Source organism: Scyliorhinus torazame, chromosome 8 (assembly GCF_047496885.1).
Source record: "Scyliorhinus torazame isolate Kashiwa2021f chromosome 8, sScyTor2.1, whole genome shotgun sequence".
Lineage (NCBI taxonomy): Eukaryota > Metazoa > Chordata > Chondrichthyes > Carcharhiniformes > Scyliorhinidae > Scyliorhinus > Scyliorhinus torazame.
In genome coordinates this window covers 77721492-77740580 of record NC_092714.1, presented here as the reverse complement: position 1 = coordinate 77740580, position 19089 = coordinate 77721492, and the positions used below count along the sequence as shown (strand labels likewise).

At 44.8% G+C, this 19089-nt stretch overlaps 1 protein-coding gene across 1 annotated transcript; it reads right to left on the bottom strand.

Annotated features, from left to right (window-relative positions):
• Positions 1-3060: 3060 nt before the first annotated feature.
• Positions 3061-13662, bottom strand: rpl8 (ribosomal protein L8). The gene is made up of 6 exons (XM_072513862.1): positions 13566-13662; positions 12771-12917; positions 11218-11359; positions 7380-7598; positions 5680-5795; positions 3061-3296 (listed from the first exon to the last, which is right to left on the bottom strand). Exons 2-6 carry the CDS (start codon positions 12906-12908, stop codon positions 3138-3140), a joined length of 774 nt encoding a protein of 257 aa, XP_072369963.1. The 5' UTR covers positions 12909-12917; positions 13566-13662; the 3' UTR covers positions 3061-3137.
• Between the last annotated feature and the right edge of the window lie 5427 nt (positions 13663-19089).

The following is a 19089-nucleotide window of genomic DNA, read 5'->3' as shown; positions in this document are numbered from 1 at the left end:
CTTACTGTCCCACCTATTTTAGTGTTATCTGCAAATTTGGCTATAGAACCTTCTCTCCCTGTATCCAGGTCATCACTATAGATTGTAAATAGTTGGGGCACAAGGACTGTCTGTGCAGAGTTTGTATTCTCCCGGTGTCTGCATGGGTTTCCTCCGGGTGCTCCGGTTTCCTCTCAAGTCCTGAAAGACGTGCTTGGTAGGTGAATTGGACATTCTGAATTCTCCCTCCGTGTATGTGAACAAGTGCTGGAATGTGGTGGCTAGGGGATTTTCACAGTAACTTCATTGATTTGTTAATGTAAGCCTACTTGTGACACTAATAAAGATTATTATTATTTGGGCCCTCCAGCAATTCTCAAAATTTGCCATCTGGAGTGGTTTTCCAGAATGTCTACCTTGGCTTCCAACGCTTTATACACTTCAGCCAGCTACACCATCTCCGCCTTCAGGGAGACAATCCAGTCACTCTGGTCTGACAAACTGGACAAAAAGGGCCTAAAACAAAGCACCCTGGCGGGAGCCACTGCGTGTGCAACTTCATAGCCACCACCATAAGTCCCCCTCCCCAAGACGTAGTACAATTAACAAAAGTACAGTATCAACAACTAGGAAATTAACAGAATTAAAGAGTGACAAATACCCAGGACCTAACAGTTCCCATCCGAGGATGTTGAAGTAGGGAACATATTGTAGATGCCCTACCTATAATTCAGGAGTAGTCCCCCTGATTGGAAAATCACACGTCACTCAAAAAGGGTGAAACTAGAGAATTACAGGCCGGTTAGCTTAACAAGTGGTGGGGAAACTGCTGAAGTCTATAATCAGGGACGGAGTAACTGAACACCTTGCAAAACTTCAGTTGCTCAGGGATAGCCAGCGTGGATTTGGGAAGGGAAGGCTATGCCCGACTAATCGTAATGAATTTTGAGAAAAGGGGACTAACGTAGCAGACAGGGGAATGGATGTTATTTATATGGACTTCCAGAAAACATTTGATAAAAGTCCCACATAAGAGACTACTGAAGCCCAGAGTCGAGGGCAACTTATTGACATGGTTAGGAAATTAGTTGAGTGGGAGGTGACAGTCAGTGGGGACAATGGGTAATTACTCTAATTGGTAGTTGACTAGTGATGTACCACAGGGATGTGTTGGGGCCTTGATTATTCACATTCGGTGGATTGGCTATGCTAAATTGCCCTTAGTGTCCAAAAAGGCTAGGTGGGGTTACTGGGATTGGGTGGTGCTCTTTCCAAAGGGTGGTGCACTCGATGGGCTGAATGGCCTCCTTCTGTCCTGTAAATTCTATGATTATTCATAAATGGCTTAAAGTCATATATCCAAATTTGTTGTTTATACAAAGTTAGGTGGCATTGTCGACAACCTAGATGACAGCATAAAATTGGAAGGAGATATTAACAGACTGGGTAAATGGGCAAAATTGTGGCAGATGTAATTTAATGTGTGAGGTTATCCACTTTGGACCAAAAAAGGAGAGAACAGAGTACTTTCTAAATGGAAAGAGATTAAATACAATGAATGACCGACTTTTCAGGGGGTTCAGGTGCAGAGATCCTTAAACTGCCACACCAAGTGCAGAAAATAATCAAAAAGGCTAATGGAATGCTAGCCATTATATCTAGAGTGGTATATTGCTGCAGCTATATGGGCAGCACGGTAGCAGTTACTTCACAGCGCCAGGGTCCCAGGTTCGATTCCCCGCTGGGTCAGTGTGTGCGGAGTCTGCACATTCTCCCAGTGTCTGCGTGGGTTTCCTCCCACAGTCCAACCATGTGCAGGTTAGGTGGATTGGCCACACTAAATTGCCCTTAATGTCCAAAAAGGGTAGGTAGGGTTAGGTGTTGTCGCTGGACTAGTAATACAGAGACCCAGGATAATGATCTGGGGACCCGGGTTTGAATCCCACCATGGCAGGTGATGGAATTTAAACTTTATCTGGAGGTGGTTTGGGGTGTTCTTTCCAAGGGTCAGTGCAGATTTGACAGACTGAATGGCCTCCTGCACTGTAAATTCTATGCCTAGGTGCAAAATCTGATTAGACACCATTGAGTACTGTGAGCAGTTCTAGGCACCACACCATAGGAAGGATATTGTGGTCTTGGAGGGAGTGCGACATAGGTTTACAAAAATGTTACCTGGATACAGGGGTTGAGTTAAAAGGAGAGGTTGCTCATATTAGACCAGTTTTTGTCAGAATTTTGACGGTTAAAGGGTGATCTGATTGAGGTATTCAGGGTAGATAAATAAACTATTTCCACTGGTTGGAGATTCTAAAACCAGGGTTCAGTCTCAAAATTAGGTCTAGACCATTAACGAGAGATGTTAGGAAGATTTTCTTCACTAAAGGGATGCTAGAGATTTGGAACACTCTCTCACAAGCAGCAGTTGAAGCTAGAACAGTTGTCAATTTTAAATCTGAGATAGATTTTTGTTAAGCAAAGATATTCAGGGAACTGGGCCAAAGGTAAATATATGGAGTTAGGCCACAGATCAGCCAGGATCTCATTAAATGTTGGACAGACTGGAGGGGTTGAATGGACTACTCCTGTTCCTGTGTTCCTATTCACAAATGTGATCTTAACAGCTTACTTAAATTAATAGTACACTCACGGACTCTGCAAATGGATAATGTTTCAAAACAAGGATGGTGTACCAGCGTGCTGTCAATGACTATATCTGCCTGTTGCTGGGCAAGTGTTGCTAACTTTCCCTCAATAAAGATAAATAAATATTTTAGTCTGTGGGATTAATTTGACTGCAGAACAGGTTCCTATGCTTCCTGATATGGCAAGATGCTGCATAAATCTAGGCCTTCGCAAACAAATCTGGAATCTAATTTCATAATTTAGTGCACATTAGATAAACAATTGAAGAAAGGAGTAAATTATCTGATGGGTAAAATAACTTGGGTTGGAAGGAAGCATATATGGACTATAAACACCAACATAAATCATCAGGGCCTCCTACGCATATATGGTTGGAGTATTTTTTTAAAATTATCTAGACAAATTATTCTTGTAAATATTGACAGCAACAGCCAGTTTTACACAGCAACAGAATTGTATTTTTTTTTTAAATCCTCTTTATTGTGGCAAATTTCTGCATATACATTAAGACACTAGTTCTCTTTCTCCTGGACGGTCTTCGTACCGCGCAGTCTACCAGTACGGCGAGCAGCAATGAGACCGACCTTGCGACCAGCTGGAGCATCTCTTCTGATGGTTGATGGCTTCCCTATGTGCTGATGGTTACCACCACCAAAAGGATGTTCTACAGGCTGTGGAAGAAAAATGATGGGTTAGCAAATCCTGTTCCACACAAATCCTGTTGATCAATGCAATTCTGTGTACACCAACACCAAAGCAATTTACATAGAAATCACAACATGGAAATTAAGTTACTCAACATGTGACTGCCTATTTTCCTGTTCCCAACCACTTATCCAACCTATAACAAAGCGATTATGGTTTCTGCTTCAATCATTCCAGTAACCCATTCCACAGCTTCCCACTTCATCATAAATCACTTGCTCGAATATATACGTCACTTTGATCTCGTCCCCATGACGGAAAGGCTCTGTAAACTGTGTCCTATTTCTTCATAAAATAAAATATAGAGCGCCCAAATCTTTTCTTTCCAATTTGTTTTTAAGGGGCAGTTTAGTGTGGCCAATTGACCTAGCCTGCACATCTTTTTGTGTTGTGGGGGTGAGACCCACGCAGACACGGGGATAATGTGCAAACTCCAAACGGACAGTGACCCGGGGTCGAATTGTGGTCGTCACTGGCGTTCGACAGCAGTGCTAACCACTGTGCCACCGTGCTGCTCCTTCCTTCATTATTTTAAACACCTCTAAACAACAAATCCTCTCCTAACAAAACAGCATCTGAGTGAATCCACACTGTAGCCTCTATTTCCTTGACAGAGCCCAGACTACATCTACACTCCCAATTGTGGACGAACGGTTTGTATAGATTCATCAATGCATATGTTTTTATATTCTGTACTTCATGTCATAGAATACAGTGGTATATTAAGTTCTATGGTCTCATCTACTGGAGCTGCTTTTCCACATCAAGTTTAATCTGACAATAAAATAATTTGGCCTGTGTTCACATTGTCTTTCAAATCTTTGCTGCATGTTGTGCATTACAGCCGTTTCTATGATTAAGAGCACAAAGACCAAGGTGGTGATGTTGGGACTCCTCATTCAACCAGACAATTTAACTCTTCCACTAACTGAAACAGTGACTGCAAATGGTTTACAAGCCTAAATGCAACTAATGCCAGCTGAAAATTATATCAGAGCAAGCTTGGAAATCTCCTGAATCATCCATCACTAAATCCCAGAAGATATTTTGGTTTAAGGATAACTTGTAATAAATCATTATTGATCAAAGTAGTTGAAACTAGTTCAGGGGATCAAATACTACAAGTACACTAACTCATAACTTGTATTTTTATAGCACATTTAACACAGTAAAATGTTCCACGGTAGCATTATCAGCCAGAATGAGAATGGACGCAGGGGAAATTATAATCCCACATGAACAATTACATTTGTACAGCACTTCAAATGTAGAAAAGTTCCAAGGCACTTCAAAATGGTGTAACCATACAAAATGTGACACCGAGTCAAAAATGGAGATAACAAGAGTGACTAAAGCTGGGCAAAAGAGGTAGATTTCCAAAGATAATCTTAAATGCGAAAGATAGAGAAGTGAGAGATTTACGTAGGGAACTGCGAAGCTCAGGACATATATGACAGAAGTCACAGCAGCTACTGGTGGAGCAAAGGGTCTGGGGCTACAAGAGGCCAAAGTTGGAGGATTGCAGAATTCTTGGAGAGACAGCAAAGTTGCAAAGTCACATGAGACTGCTGTAGAAAAGGGGCTATGCATGTGGAACCTGTGATGTCTGTGGATGATGTCTCATGGAACAACACATAAATGAGGAATACAAGGAACCCATGGATACATTTTTGGTAGACTCCAAATACAACATTGTGGAGAGCACATTACTGACTACAGAGAAATGAAAATAGACAAGGAAGAATAGTGCATAATAATCAAAGAATGCGATTAGAGCTATATTTGACAGGGTAAGCAATGAAACGGAGGTTCAAATATTTTTTTATTATAAATTTAGAGCACCCAATTCATTTTTTCCAATCAAGGGGCAATTTTAGTCTGGCCAATCCACCTAGCCTGCACATCTTTGGGTTGTGGGGGCGAAACCCACGCAAACACAGGGACAATGTGCAAACTCCACAAGGACAGTGATCCAGAGCCGGGATCGAACCTGGGACCTCAGCGCCGTGAGGCAGCAGGGCTAACCCTCTGCGCCACAGTGCTGCCCCATGGAGGTTCAAATATGAAGCTGCAGAAAAAATGGGACATGGATTTGTGAAGCAACATCACATTCAAAACTTGGGGGAGGAAAGAGAGGTTGGAGATGATATTTGGAAGGACAAAGGGTCGGAGGGTTGTTTTTGGAGAGGCAATGACAATAACATTGAACGGGAGAGATGATTATTTGAAATGTCAGTTAACATGGGAGCTAGGATGAGAAATTGGGTGGTCAGCAGTTTAGCAAGAATGGGGCCAAGAGAAGAGAGCAAGAGGTGAACCACTAATGGAAACATTTAATTGTTCACTTACATTCATAGCCACACCACGGACACGTGGCCAGCAATTTCTCTTGGCCTTGTATTTGTGATAAGCCCGACCTGCCTTCAGTATGGGTTTGTCAATACGACCGCCACCAGCAACAACACCTGCAATTAAGTAAACATTTGACTAGTAATATAGACATTTATACACGGCAAGTAGTTTAATTAACCCATTATTCCAAGGTTACCACCCAATCACTTCAATAAAGGGCTGCCAGACTTACAGTATCTTGTCAGCTACTCTTATTGTAGCAACTGATAAATAATTAGGCATCTAAGATACCAAAGAGAAAATAACATTACAGCCCTTTGGCCCACCAAGTCTATGCCGATATAAAGTCCTCATTTAGACCTACTACTTATTTCCCAAACAATCTGTATCCCTCCATTCCTCGCCCGTTCAAGTGTCTATTAAGATACATCTTAAACATTGCTATCATGCCAGCCTCCACCATCAACATGTCCCAGACACCCACCCTCTGTGTAAAAAATCTTTCCCTGCATATCTCCCCATAACTTTCCCCCTCTCACCTTGAACCTGTGCCCCCTTGTAATTGTGATGTGGAGATGCCGGTGTTGGACTGGGGTGGGCACAGTAAGAAGTCTTACAATGATTCACCGGAGGAAGGAGCTGTGCTCCGAAAGCTAGTGATGCAAAACAAACCTGTTGGACTTCAACTTGGTGTTGTAAGACTTCTTACTGTGCCCTTGTAATGGAGTCTTCCATCCTGGGAAAAAGCATATGACTATTCACCCTGTCTGTACTTCTTGTAATTTTGTAAACCTTAATCAGGTCTCCCCTCAGCCTCTGTCTTTCCAACAAAATCAGTCAGTTTATTCAACCTCTCCTCATAGCCAACACCCTCCAGACCAGGCAATATCCTGGTAAAACTTCTTTGCACTCTCTCCAAAGCATAACGTCCTTCTGGTAGTGTGGCAACCAGAACTGCATGCGATATTCCAAAGTGGCCTGCATGGTAGCACAGTGGTTAGCACTGTTGCTTCACAGCGCCAGGGTCCCAGATTCGACTCCCAGCTTGGGTCACTGCCTGTGTGGAGTCTGCACATTCTCCCCGTGATTGTGGGGGTTTCCTCCAGGTGCTCTGGTTTCCACCCACAAGACATGCTGTTAGGTGAATTGGACATTCTGAATTCTCCCTACAAGTACCCGAACAGGCGCCGGAATATGGTGACTAGGGTTTTTCACAGTAGCTTCATTGCAGTATTAATGTAAACCTACTTGTGTGACATTGTTATTAATATTAACTAAAGTTTTGCAACACGTCCTGCCAACTCTTGTACTCAATGCCTCAGTCGATGAAGGCAACCATGGGTAGCACGGTGAGCATGGTGCCGAGGACCCAGGTTCAATCGCGGTCCTGGGTCACTGTCTGTGTGGAGTTTGCACATTCTCCCTGTGCCCGTGTGAGTCTCACCCCCACAACCAAAGATGTGCAGGGTAGGTGGATTGGCCACACTAAGTTGCCCCTTAATTGGAAATAAAATAATAATAATCCTGAACCAAATATTTTCACTTCCTAGTTTTGGATGTAGCTCAATTTGTTAATTTACATGTTAAAAGCCATTAATTGAGAATGATCAATAAATATTTAGAGTTTTAAAATAATTACATTTTTATGAAGACTAACTTTTTAAAAAATTGTCAGAAAGGAGTAAATTAAATCTTACCAACAATAGCTCTATTAGCCGAGGAAACAACTTTCTTAGAACCGGATGGCAACTTGACACGGCTTTTCTTTGTCTCAGGATTGTGGGAGATAACTGTGGCATAATTACCAGAGGCACGTGCAAGTTTACCACGGTCACCTGGTTTCTCCTCCAGGCAACACACAATGGTACCTTCTGGCATAGTACCCACAGGGAGGACATTTCCAATGTTCAACTGAGCTGCAAGAAAATAAAGATTTTTACAGCCTACATCTAGTTATGTCAAACAAATACTTTCCACAGCACACTGCTTACAATTACAATACACTTGTGTGACTACACCAGAACAAGTACAGAAATTAAAGCCAACACTGACCATTATTTTTCTGTGCAGCAGTGTTCCCATATCACCCTGCCTTATTAATTAGTGAAGACAAATCAAGAAATGTTGTAAAAAGGAAACTGTTTTTTTAAATCCTTGATACAGGCATGATAGAAGTTTACATGTTTTAGGTACAATGCAAGCAAAATGTATAGTAGGACTGGGGAGCTGAATGCAGTTTGGTTTGGGCGGCACCTTAGCACAGTGGTTAGCACTGTTGCCTCATAGTGCCAGAGTCCCAGGTTTGATTCCTGCCTTGGGTCACTGTCTGTGCGGAGTCTACACACCCTACCCGTGTCTGCGCGGGTTTCCTCCGGGTGCTCCGGTTTCCTCCCACAAGTCCCGAAAGATGTGCTGTTAGGTGAATTGGACATTCTGAATTCTGCCTCTGCGTACCCGAACAGGCACCGGAATGTGGCGACTTGGGGCTTTTCACAATAACTTCATTGCAGTGTGAATGTAAGCCTACTTGTGACAATAAAGATTATTATTAATGTTGGTAAAGTGATCCCAGCTATTAATTAGGTGCGTGTAAATAGCCCGGGTTGGTTGGACAGGGAAAGGGGCAAGCACAGGGAGAGAGAAAAGGGTGGCAAAGATCATTGTGATCCAAGACAAAAGAGCATTTTTATTTTAAATTTAGAGTACCCAATTCTTTTTTTCCAATTAACAAGCAATTTAGCACCGCCAATCCACCTACTCTGCACATCTTTGGATTGTGGAAGTGAGACCCATGCAGACACAGGGAGCATGTAAGGGCCAGGATCAAACCTGGGTCCACAGCGCCGTAGACAGCAGTGCACTACGCACCATGCCATCCAAGACAATTTATTGTGGGAAAACAAGGACAGGCATTTGAGGCATTTATGACAACTGGGGAGTAGGCTCCATGGCCCCAACGACAGGGGCATCAATAGAGGAAAGAGCACATTTAGTTTCTCAGTGGCAGACGAGGTAGAGAGGGAGAAGAAAACATTTGTTTTCCCATCCACCTTTCCAACAGTGGGAAGTGTAATTTCAAAAAAAAAACTTTTTTAAAAGTACATAGTTGCAGGGATAAGGCAGCGGAGCAGGACTAGGTAGAATGCTCTTTCAAAGATCGAGGGAAGGCTCAATGAAATGTATGGCATCTTTCTGCACTGTAAAGATTATGTCAGGGCGGCATGTGGCGCAGTGGTTAGTACTGGGACTGCGGCGCTGAGGACCCGGGTTTGAATCCCAGCCCTGGATCACTGTCCGTGTGGAGTTTGCACATTCTCCCCATGTCTGTGTGGGGTTCACCCCCACAACCCAAAGATGTGCGTGTTAGGTGGATAGGCCATGCTAAATTGCCCATTAATTGGGGAAAAAAATAATTGGGTACTCTAAATTTATTTTTAAAAAGACTATCTGAAAAGAACCCTCAATTCTAGTACCAGCCTCCCCAAACAGGCGCCGGAATGTGGAGACTAGGGGCTTTTCACAGTAACTTCATTTGAAGCCTACTTGCGACAATAAAGCGATTTTCATTTCATTTCAAAACTGCAAGGAAAATTTTAAGGACACAATTTGAAGTCTTTCAAGTCAGTTGCTATTAACAGCAAGAATGTGATAGAGGAGGGTTGGCGTTGCCGAATTTGGGTGGTTACTATTGGGCAGCCAATGATCTGTAAGTGGGTGATGGAGGGAGAGGGGGCAGCATGGAAGAGGTTGGAGATGGCGTCCTGCAAAGGAACGAGCCTGGGGGCGCTGGTGACGGCACCGCTGCCGCTCTCGCCGACAAGGTACACCACGAGCCCAGTGGTGGCGGCAACGCTAAAGATCTGGGGGCAGTGGAGACGGCACAGGGGTGCGACGGGAGCCTCGGTGTGGTCCCCGATCAGAGACAACCATCGGTTTGTCCCAGGAAGGATGGACGGGGGGTTTCAGAGGTGGCATCGGGCAGGGATTAGAAGAATGGGGGACCTGTTCATTGACGGGACATTTGCGAGCTTAGGGGCGCTGGAGAAGTTTGGGCTACCCCCGGGAAACGCTTTCAGGTACATGCAAGTGAGGGCGTTTGTGAGGCGGCAGGCGAGGGAATCTCCGCTACTCCCGGCACGGGGGATTCAAGATAGGGTGATTTCGGGCGTATGGGTCGGAGAGGGCAAGGTGTCGACGATATACCAGGAGATGAAAGAGGGGGAGGCTTTGGTAGAGGAGCTGAAGGGTAAATGGAAAGAGGAGTTGGGGGAGGAGATTGAGGAGGGGCTATGGGCTGATGCCCCAAGTAGGGTTAATTCCTCTTCCTCGTGTGCCAGGCTTAGCCTGATACAATTTAAGGTGGTTCATAGAGCGCATATGACGGGGGCGAGGTTGAGTAGGTTCTTTGGGGTGGAGGACAGATGTGGGAGGTGCTCAGGAAGTCCGACGAACCATGTCCGTATGTTTTGGTCATGCTCGGCACTGGAGGGGAATTGCGGGAACAGTATCTAAGGTGGTCAAAGTCCGGGTCAAGCCAAGCTGGGGGCTAGCACTATTTGGAGTAGTGGACGAGCCGTGAGTGCAGGAGGCGAAAGAGGCCGGCATTCTGGCCTTTGCGTCCCTAGTAGCCCAGCGAAGGATCTTGCTAATGTGGAAGGAGGCGAAGCCCCCTAGCGTGGAGGCCTGGATAAATGATATGGCAGGGTTTATCAAGTTGGAGAGGATAAAGTTTGCCTTGAGAGGGTCTGCGCAGGGGTTCTACAGGCGGTGGCAACCGTTCCTAGACCATCTCGCAGAGCGGTAGATGAATGTCGGACAGCAGCAACAGCAACCCGGGGGGGGGGGGGGACACATCGTTCGTGGTTGGGGGGGGGGGGGGGAACATCGTTCGTGGTTGGGGGGGGGGTTCTCTGGGGGGCACTTGAGCAAGAAAACACATGAATGATCTGGAAACTGACATGTACGGGAAGAATCCAATGTACAAAGTTCTGTATCTTATTGACTTGCCATGTTCATGTCTTGCCACGCGAGCTTTCTTTCTTTTCTTTGTTACGGGGGGGGTGTTTGTAAGGTGGAAAATATTTTTGAAAAATTCTTAATTAAAACATTTTATTTTTTTTAAACAGCAAGAATGTGATGCAGGCAAGGTGGCACTCAGGCCTGGAAGCCTGATCTTACAAACTCTGGTGGAGCACATCATCACCTCAGAATCAAATCTTAAAGGATTGAAGATGGAACATGACAGATGACTTTAATTATTATTATAATGCGCAGTAGACATGACAGGAAATATCACAAGTACCATGCTTCAAAAACTGATCTATGCAGCCCCCCCACCCCCACGTATTTTAAACTCAGGTCTTTCATACATTTATTTGGGTATTTACTTTTTCTGGCAACAAGTTAAATATAGGATTAACCTGGAATCTCTCTAGTTTGTATAACATGGCTATTTAACAAATACATTCACTAAATTTTCAGGAGTAGAAATCACTGAATTAAAAAGGGCAATTATATAATTTGTCGTCTACTTACCCTTCTTGCCACAGTAGATAAACTGACCAGTGTGGATACCCTCCGCTGCAATGAACAACTCAGTCCTTCTTTTGAACCTGTAAGGATCACGGAACACCACCTTTGCTAAAGGAGCACCACGACCAGGGTCATGAATGATATCCTGCAAAACAAACCAAGAATTTGATCACTTAGATCCATTTAAGTAGTTCATTTGATTTTAGATCGTGTTTTTTGCTTTATCCTTAAACACTCAATTCTATAAATCGAAATGTTCAGAATGGAGTTCAGTTACAAGTGGAGTACCACAAGGATCTGTTCTGGGGCCGTTGCTGTTTGTCATTTTTCTCAATGACCTAGAGGAAGGCGCAGAAGGGTGGGTGAGTAAATTTGCAGACGATACTAAAGTCGGTGGTGTTGTCGATAGTGTGGAAGGATGTAGCAGGTTATAGGGATATAGATAAGCTGCAGAGCTGGGCTGAGAGGTGGCAAATGGAGTTTAATGTAGAGAAGTGTGAGGTGATTCACTTTGGAAGGAACAACAGGAATGCGGAATATTTGGCTAATGGTAAAGTTCTTGGAAGTGTGGATGAGCAGAGGGATCTAGGTGTCCATGTACATAGACCCCTGAAAGTTGCCACCCAGGTTGATAGGGTTGTGAAGAAGGCCTATGGACTGTTGGCCTTTATTGGTAGAGGGATTGAGTTCCGGAGTCAGGAGGTCATGTTGCAGCTGTACAGAACTCTGGTACGGCCGCATTTGGAGTATTGCGTACAGTTCTGGTCACCGCATTATAGGAAGGACGTGGAGGCTTTGGAGCAGGTGCAGAGGAGATTTACCAGGATGTTGCCTGGTATGGAGGGAAAATCTTATGAGGAAAGGCTGATGGACTTGAGGTTGTTTTCGTTGGAGAGAAGGTTAAGAGGAGACTTAAGAGAGGCATACAAAATGATCAGGGGGTTAGATAGGGTGGACAGTGAGAGCCTTCTCCCGCGGATGGAAATGGCTGGCACGAGGGGACATAGCTTTAAACTGAGGGGTAGTAGATATAGGACAGAGGTCAGAGGTAGGTTCTTTACGCAAAGAGTAGTGAGGCCGTGGAATGCCCTACCTGCTACAGTAGTGAACTCGCCAACATTGAGGGCATTAAAAAGTTTATTGGATAAACATATGGATGATCATGGCATAGTGTAGGTTAGATGGCTTTTGTTTTGGTGCAACATTGTGGGCCGAAGGGCCTGTACTGCGCTGTATCGTTCTATGTTCTATATGTTCATAGAATCCCTTCAGTGCTGGGGGTTGCCATTTGGCCCACCAGTCTGCACTGACCCTCCGACATCAATCACCTTCTGCCCCCCCCATTGATCAAAGCCAATCCATCTCATCTTTGGAATGTGGGAGGAACCTGGAGCACCCGGAGGAAACCCACAGAGACACAGGGAGAATGTGCAAACTCCAGTCACCTAAGGCCAGAATCAAATCTGGGTCCCTGACGCTGTGAGGCAGCAGTGCTAACCACAGTGATCTAAAAAAAATCCAAAATCAGCATTCCTTCTTTAAAAAAAAAAACTTACCTTGACAATACCCTTGATATAACCATGACGTTCAGCGAAGTCCACAGCTCTCAACTTTGCAGGCCCTTTCCGGTGTTTCACATGGGCTTTGAAGACAGAACCTGCACCCTTTCTCTGGCCTCGGATTACACGACCCATTATTGTGCACTCATGATAATAAGAAAAAAAAACAATTTAAAATGTCCTGTCCCACAAGTTATAACAACTGGCTAGTATTAAAAACTCCACAAAGGTCAACATTTTGCTGCCATTTAAAAATGAATGAAGTGTTATGCGGCGGGCCTTTGGCAAAGGCCGAAATGTGGTCAATTGAATGTAAAGCTACATGTGTGAAATAAATATATTTTCAAGATTAATAAAGTAACGGGTTCCGCAATATAACTCCCCTTTTCAGCTTATTGCAAAACAGAAAGCAATCTCAATTCGATTCACTTTCTCTCAACCCGCCGCCGTTTTAAAGCTCAATCCCTGCAACTGCCATAAATCAAGTCCAAATACGGGGAGAGCGGAGACGGAGGATCAGTAGTTGTTCGGCGTTATCCAACCAAAGATTGCAGCGTCTCCGCACTCGGGGAGGGGTCTCCATGTTGCTTGGGAGCAGGAGCCTCGATCGAGATGTATTTTTAAACTTCCCCGCATCGGGATATCTGATGAATAATATTCATCGCAATAACAGCAACGCGATGCTGATTGATTTGCTTGGAGAGTATTCAGCGGATGGCTGTTCAAATGGGAGATTACAGTTGGATTCCATCTACCCCCCAACATTCCACGCAGTCTCGGTTAGCCCCTTACCTCGAGCGGGCGTCCGTGCAAAAGGAAGTCATCCCCACCGCGCGACTACTTCTTCCGGATCCATCCAGCGCGTGTCTGGGAAAACTCCACAAATAATGCACGGAAAATTGGAGACGAGCATTTTGAAGATTGGCTATGGTTGACTAATCTTTGTCGAGAAATAAAAAATGATTTTTGTTTTGTCAGACTGGAAGCGGCTTACGTGTCTTCGGCGCTGCATGACGGGATTTGTAGTCTCCTGGTGGATCTGGTCCCTGGCCTCTGAAGATTCCTAGGTTACATACGGGTAAAGAGCTCCATTATCGGGGGCGGGACACAATTTATTCCCGGTATTAAGGACATGTAGTGTGAATGTTTTATTAAATGCATTCAATTTAAGATTTTTTTTGTTCCCGCCGTGCAGTGTCAGCTTTAGCTCAATGAGAGAATTCTCACATAAAAAAGGGCTTCCCCCAATGCAAAGACTTCAGCTGACGTTTCCATGTGGTGGCAAGGGAGTGCTGTTGCATTGTCTGAGGTGCTGCCTTTTTCAGATGTGATATTAAGCCCATGTCTCTGTCCTTCTCACGTGGCTGCAACAGATCCTATCCTTTTTATTCTGTGAGAAATACCCAGATATATTAGATAAAACAACCATGTAACCACAATAGCCCATCTTCATGGCAATGTGGCACTATTTTTGCCGGTTCCAAATTGAAATGGAACTAAATATCTTCTAACTTCCAAACACCCTTTCACTCTGTGGTCCATGTGAAATTTGAAACCAGGTATTTGCAAGAAAGCGAAGAGAGAATCGGCCCACTGGAGGCAAAGTTATGCAACCATCCTTTCCAGCAGAAAGAAACCCTCCGACCATCCCCATTGACCAACTGTCAGAATGAACAAAATGCAGTCCTGGATGTAATTGAGAGCATAAGACCATAAGACATAGGAGCAGAATTAGGCCACTCGGCCCATCGGGTCTGCTCCGCGTTTCAATCATGGCTGATATTTTTCTCATCCCCATTCTCCTGCCCTCTCCCCATAACCCCTGATCCCCTTATTGATCAAAAACCTATCTATCTCTGTTTATTTTCATAGAATTTTTCATAGAATTTACAGTGCAGAAGGAGGCCATTCGGCCCATCGAGTCTGCACCGGCTCTTGGAAAGAGCACCCCACCCAAGGTCAACACCTCCACCCTATCCCCATAACCCAGTGACCCCACCCAATATTAAGGGAAATTGTGGTTACTAAGGACAATTTATAAGGCCAATCCACCTAACCTGCACATCTTTGGACTGTGGGAGGAAACCGGAGCACCCGGAGGAAACCCACGCGCACACGGGGAGGTTGTGCAGACTCCACACAGACAGTGAGCCAAGCCGGAATCGAACCTGGGACCCTGGAGCTGTGAAGCAATTGTGCTATCCACAATGCTACCGTGCTGCCCCTTTAAAGACACTCAGTGATTTGGCCTCTACAGCCTTCTGCGGCAAAGAGTTCCACAGATTCACCACCTTCTGGCTGAAGAAATTCCTCCTCATCTCTGTTTTAAAGGATCGTCCCTTTAGTCTGAGATTGTGTCCTCTGCTTCTAGTCCTCTCCACCTACAAGTGGAGACATTCTCTCCATGTCCACTCTATCCAGGCCACGCAGTATCCTATAAGCTTCAATAAGATCCCCCTTCATCCTTCTAAACTCCAACGAGTACAGATCCAAAGTCCTCAACCGTTCCTCATACAACAAGCTCTTAATTCCAGGGATCATTCTTGTGAACCTCCTCTGGACCCTTTCCAAGGCCAGCACATCCTTCCTTAGATACGGGGTCCAAAACTGCTCACAATACTCAAAATGGGGTCTGACCAGAGCCGTATATAGCCTCAGAAGTACATCCCTGGTCTTGTATTCTAGCTCTCTCAACATGAATGCTAACTTTGCATTTGCCTTCTTAACTGCCGACTGAACCTGCATGTTAACCGTAAGAAAATCGTGAACAAGGACTCCCAAGTCCCTTTGTGCTTCTGATTGCCTAAGCATCTTCCCATTTAGAAAATAGTCTATGCTTCCATTTCTCCTTCCAAAGTGCATAACCTCACACTTTTCCACATTGTATTCCATCTGCCACTTCTTTGCCCACTTTCCTAGCCTGCCAAGTCCTTCTGAAGCCCGCCTGCTTCCTCAATAGTACCTGCCCCTCTACAGATCTTTGTATCATCTGCAAACTTCGCAACCATGCCTTCAGTTCCTTCCTTCAGATCATTAATGTATATTGTGACAAGTTGTGGTCCCAGCACAGGCCCCTGAGGTACACCACGAGTCACCGGCTGCCATCCTGAAAAAGACCCCTTTATCCCCACTCGCTGCCTGTTCTATGTTCTGCCAGTCAGCTAATCCTCTATCCATGCCAGGAACTTACTCTTAATACCATGGGCTCTTAACATATTTAACAGTCTCCTCTGCGCCACCTTGTCAAAGGCCTTCTGGAAATCTAAATAAATCACGTCCACTGGTTCTCCTTTGTCCAACTTGTTATTTCCTAACAGATTTGTCAGACATGACCTCCCCTTGACGAAGCCCTGCTGACTCAGTCCTATTTTATCATGCACTTCCAAGTACTCCGCGATCTCATCTTTAATAATGGACTCTTAAATCTTACCAATGACTGAAGTCAGGCTAACCGGCCTATAATTTCCCGTCTTCTACCTCCCTCCCTTCTTAAACAGTGGTATTACATTAGCCACTTTTCAGTCCTCTGGCACACTTCCTATCTCCAGTGATTCCTGAAAGATCATCACCAATGCCTCCGCAATCTCCTCAGCTATCTCTTTTAGAATCCTGGGGTGTAGACAATCCAGTCCAGCTGATTTATCCACCGTCAGACCTTTCAGTTTCCCCAGAATCTTCTTAGTAATGCTCACTGCACTCACCTCTGCCCCCTGGAGCTCTGCATCCCACTGGTGTCTTCCACCGTGAAGACTGATGCAAAGTAACTATTCAGTTCATCTGCCATTTCTTTGTTTCCTATTATTACTTCTCCAGCCACATTTTTGAGTGGTCCAATGTCTATTTTTGCCTCTCTCTTACCTTTTATATATTGAAAAAAACTCTTTCTATCTTCCTTTATTACTAGCTAGCTTGCACTCATACTCCTTCTCCCCCCTTATTGCTTTTTTAGTTGTCTTCAGCTTGCTTTTAAAGGCTTCCCAATCATCTGGCTTCCCACTAATCCTCGCCATTTTGTATGCTTCTTCTTTAGCTTTTATGCTGTCCTTGACTTCCCTCGTCAGCCATGGATGCCTTGTCCTCCCCTAATATGGAGGCATGGGATTCAGGGTGATTTAGCAGTTTGGATCAGAAATTGGCTAGCTGGAAGAAGACAAAGGGTGGTGGTTGATGGGAAATGTTCAGACTGGAGTCCAGTTATTAGTGGTGTACCACAAGGATCTGTTTTGGGGCCACTGCTGTTTGTCATTTTTATAAATGACCTGGAGGAGGGCGTAGAAGGATGGGTGAGTAAATTTGCAGATGACACTAAAGTCGGTGGAGTTGTGGACAGTGCGGAAGGATGTTACAAGTTACAGAGGGACATAGATAAGCTACAAATGGAGTTCAATGCATAAAAGTGTGAGGTGATTCATTTTGGAAGGAATAACAGGAAGACAGAGTACTGGGCTAATGGTAAGATTCTTGGCAGTGTGGGTGAGCAGAGAGATTACATAGATTACATAGAACATACAGTGCAGAAGGAGGCCATTCGGCCCATCGGGTCTGCACCGACCCACATCAATCCCTCACTTCCACCTTATCCCCGCAACCCAATAACCCCTCCCAACCCTTATGGACACTACGGGTAATTTAGCATGGCCAATCCACCTAACCTGCACGTCTTTGGACTGTGGGAGGAAACCGGAGCACCCGGAGGAAACCCACGCGGACACGGGGAGAACGTGCAAACTCCGCACAGACAGTGACCCAGCGGGGAATCGAACCTGGGACCCTGGCGCTGTGAAGCCACAGTGCTAATCACTTGTGCTACCGTGCTGCCCATTCTATGGTGTCCATGTACATAGATCCCTGAAAGTTGCCACCCAGGTTGAGAGGGTTGTTAAGAAGCCGTACGGTGTGTTAGCTTTTATTGGTAGAGGGATTGAGTTTCGGAGCCATGAGGTCATGTTGCAGCTGTACAAAACTCTGGTGCGGCCGCATTTGGAGTATTGCGTGCAATTCTGGTCGCCGCATTATAGGAAGGATGTGGAAGCATTGGAAAGGGTGCAGAGGAGATTTACCAGAATGTTGCCTGGTATGGAGGGAAGATCTTATGAGGAAAGGCTGAGGGACTTGAGGCTGTTTTCGTTAGAGAGAAGAAGGTTAAGAGGTGACATAATTGAGGCATACAATATGATCAGAGGATTGGACAGCGAGAGCCTTTTTCCTCGGATGGTGATGTCTAGCATGAGGGGACATACCTTTAAATTGAGGGGAGATAGATATAAGACAGATGTCAGAGGTAGGTTCTTTACTCAGGGAGTAGTAAGGGTGTGGAATGCCCTGTCTGCAACAGTAGTGGACTCGCCAACACTAAGGGCATTCAAATGGTCATTGGATAGACATATGAACGATAAGGGAATAGTGTAGATGGGCTTTAGAGTGGTTTCACAGGTCGGCGCAACATCGAGGGCCGAAGGGCCTGTACTGCGCTGTCATGTTCTATGTTCCTCCTTGGGATGAATTTCTGTTGTGCCTCCCGGATCAATAGAGCAGAAACAATAACAGCTGAATCCAACCCCTGTAATCACTTCTCCAACCCTCTGTCCTGTGTCAGCCTTTCAATTTTCAAAGTGTCCAGCTTTGATATTTTCTTCCTTCCTCTTTTTCTTTGATATCTTTCCTCTTTGGCATCTCTTAAGGTTTGCCCTGTCCATTCTCTGTCTTTTCTGGTTATGTTCAGCAAATCTCTTTGTTTGTTCACTCTCCTCTTGGATTTCCAAAAGGTATTTGATAAGGTACTACAATCAAAGGTTACTATACAAAATAAGAGCTCATGGTGTAGGGGATAACATAACAGAATGGATAACGAGAGACGGAATAAATGAGTTATTTTTGGTTGGTAAGCTGTAACCAGTGGAATGGCACAGAGATCAGTGCTGGGGCCTCAACAATTTAATCTGTATCAATGACTTGGCTGAAGGGACCAAATGTCTGATCGCTAAATTTGTCAATGACACCAAAATAGGTAGGGAGATAAGTTGATAAGAGGAGGTAAGGAGTCTACAAAGGGAATTTAAAGCTCAAGTGAGTGGGCAAAACATTTTATAAAAATCTTATTTTTAATAATAATCTTTATTATTGTCACAAGTAGGCTTACATTAACACTGCAATGAAGAAGGGCAGCACGGTGGCGCAGTGGGTTAGCCCTGTTGCCTCACGGCGCCGAGATCTGACTCCAAATCGGGTCTGACCAGAGCCTTATACAGCCTCAGAAGTACATCCCTGGTCCTGTATTCTAGCCCTCTTGACATGAATGCTAACATTGCAACACAGT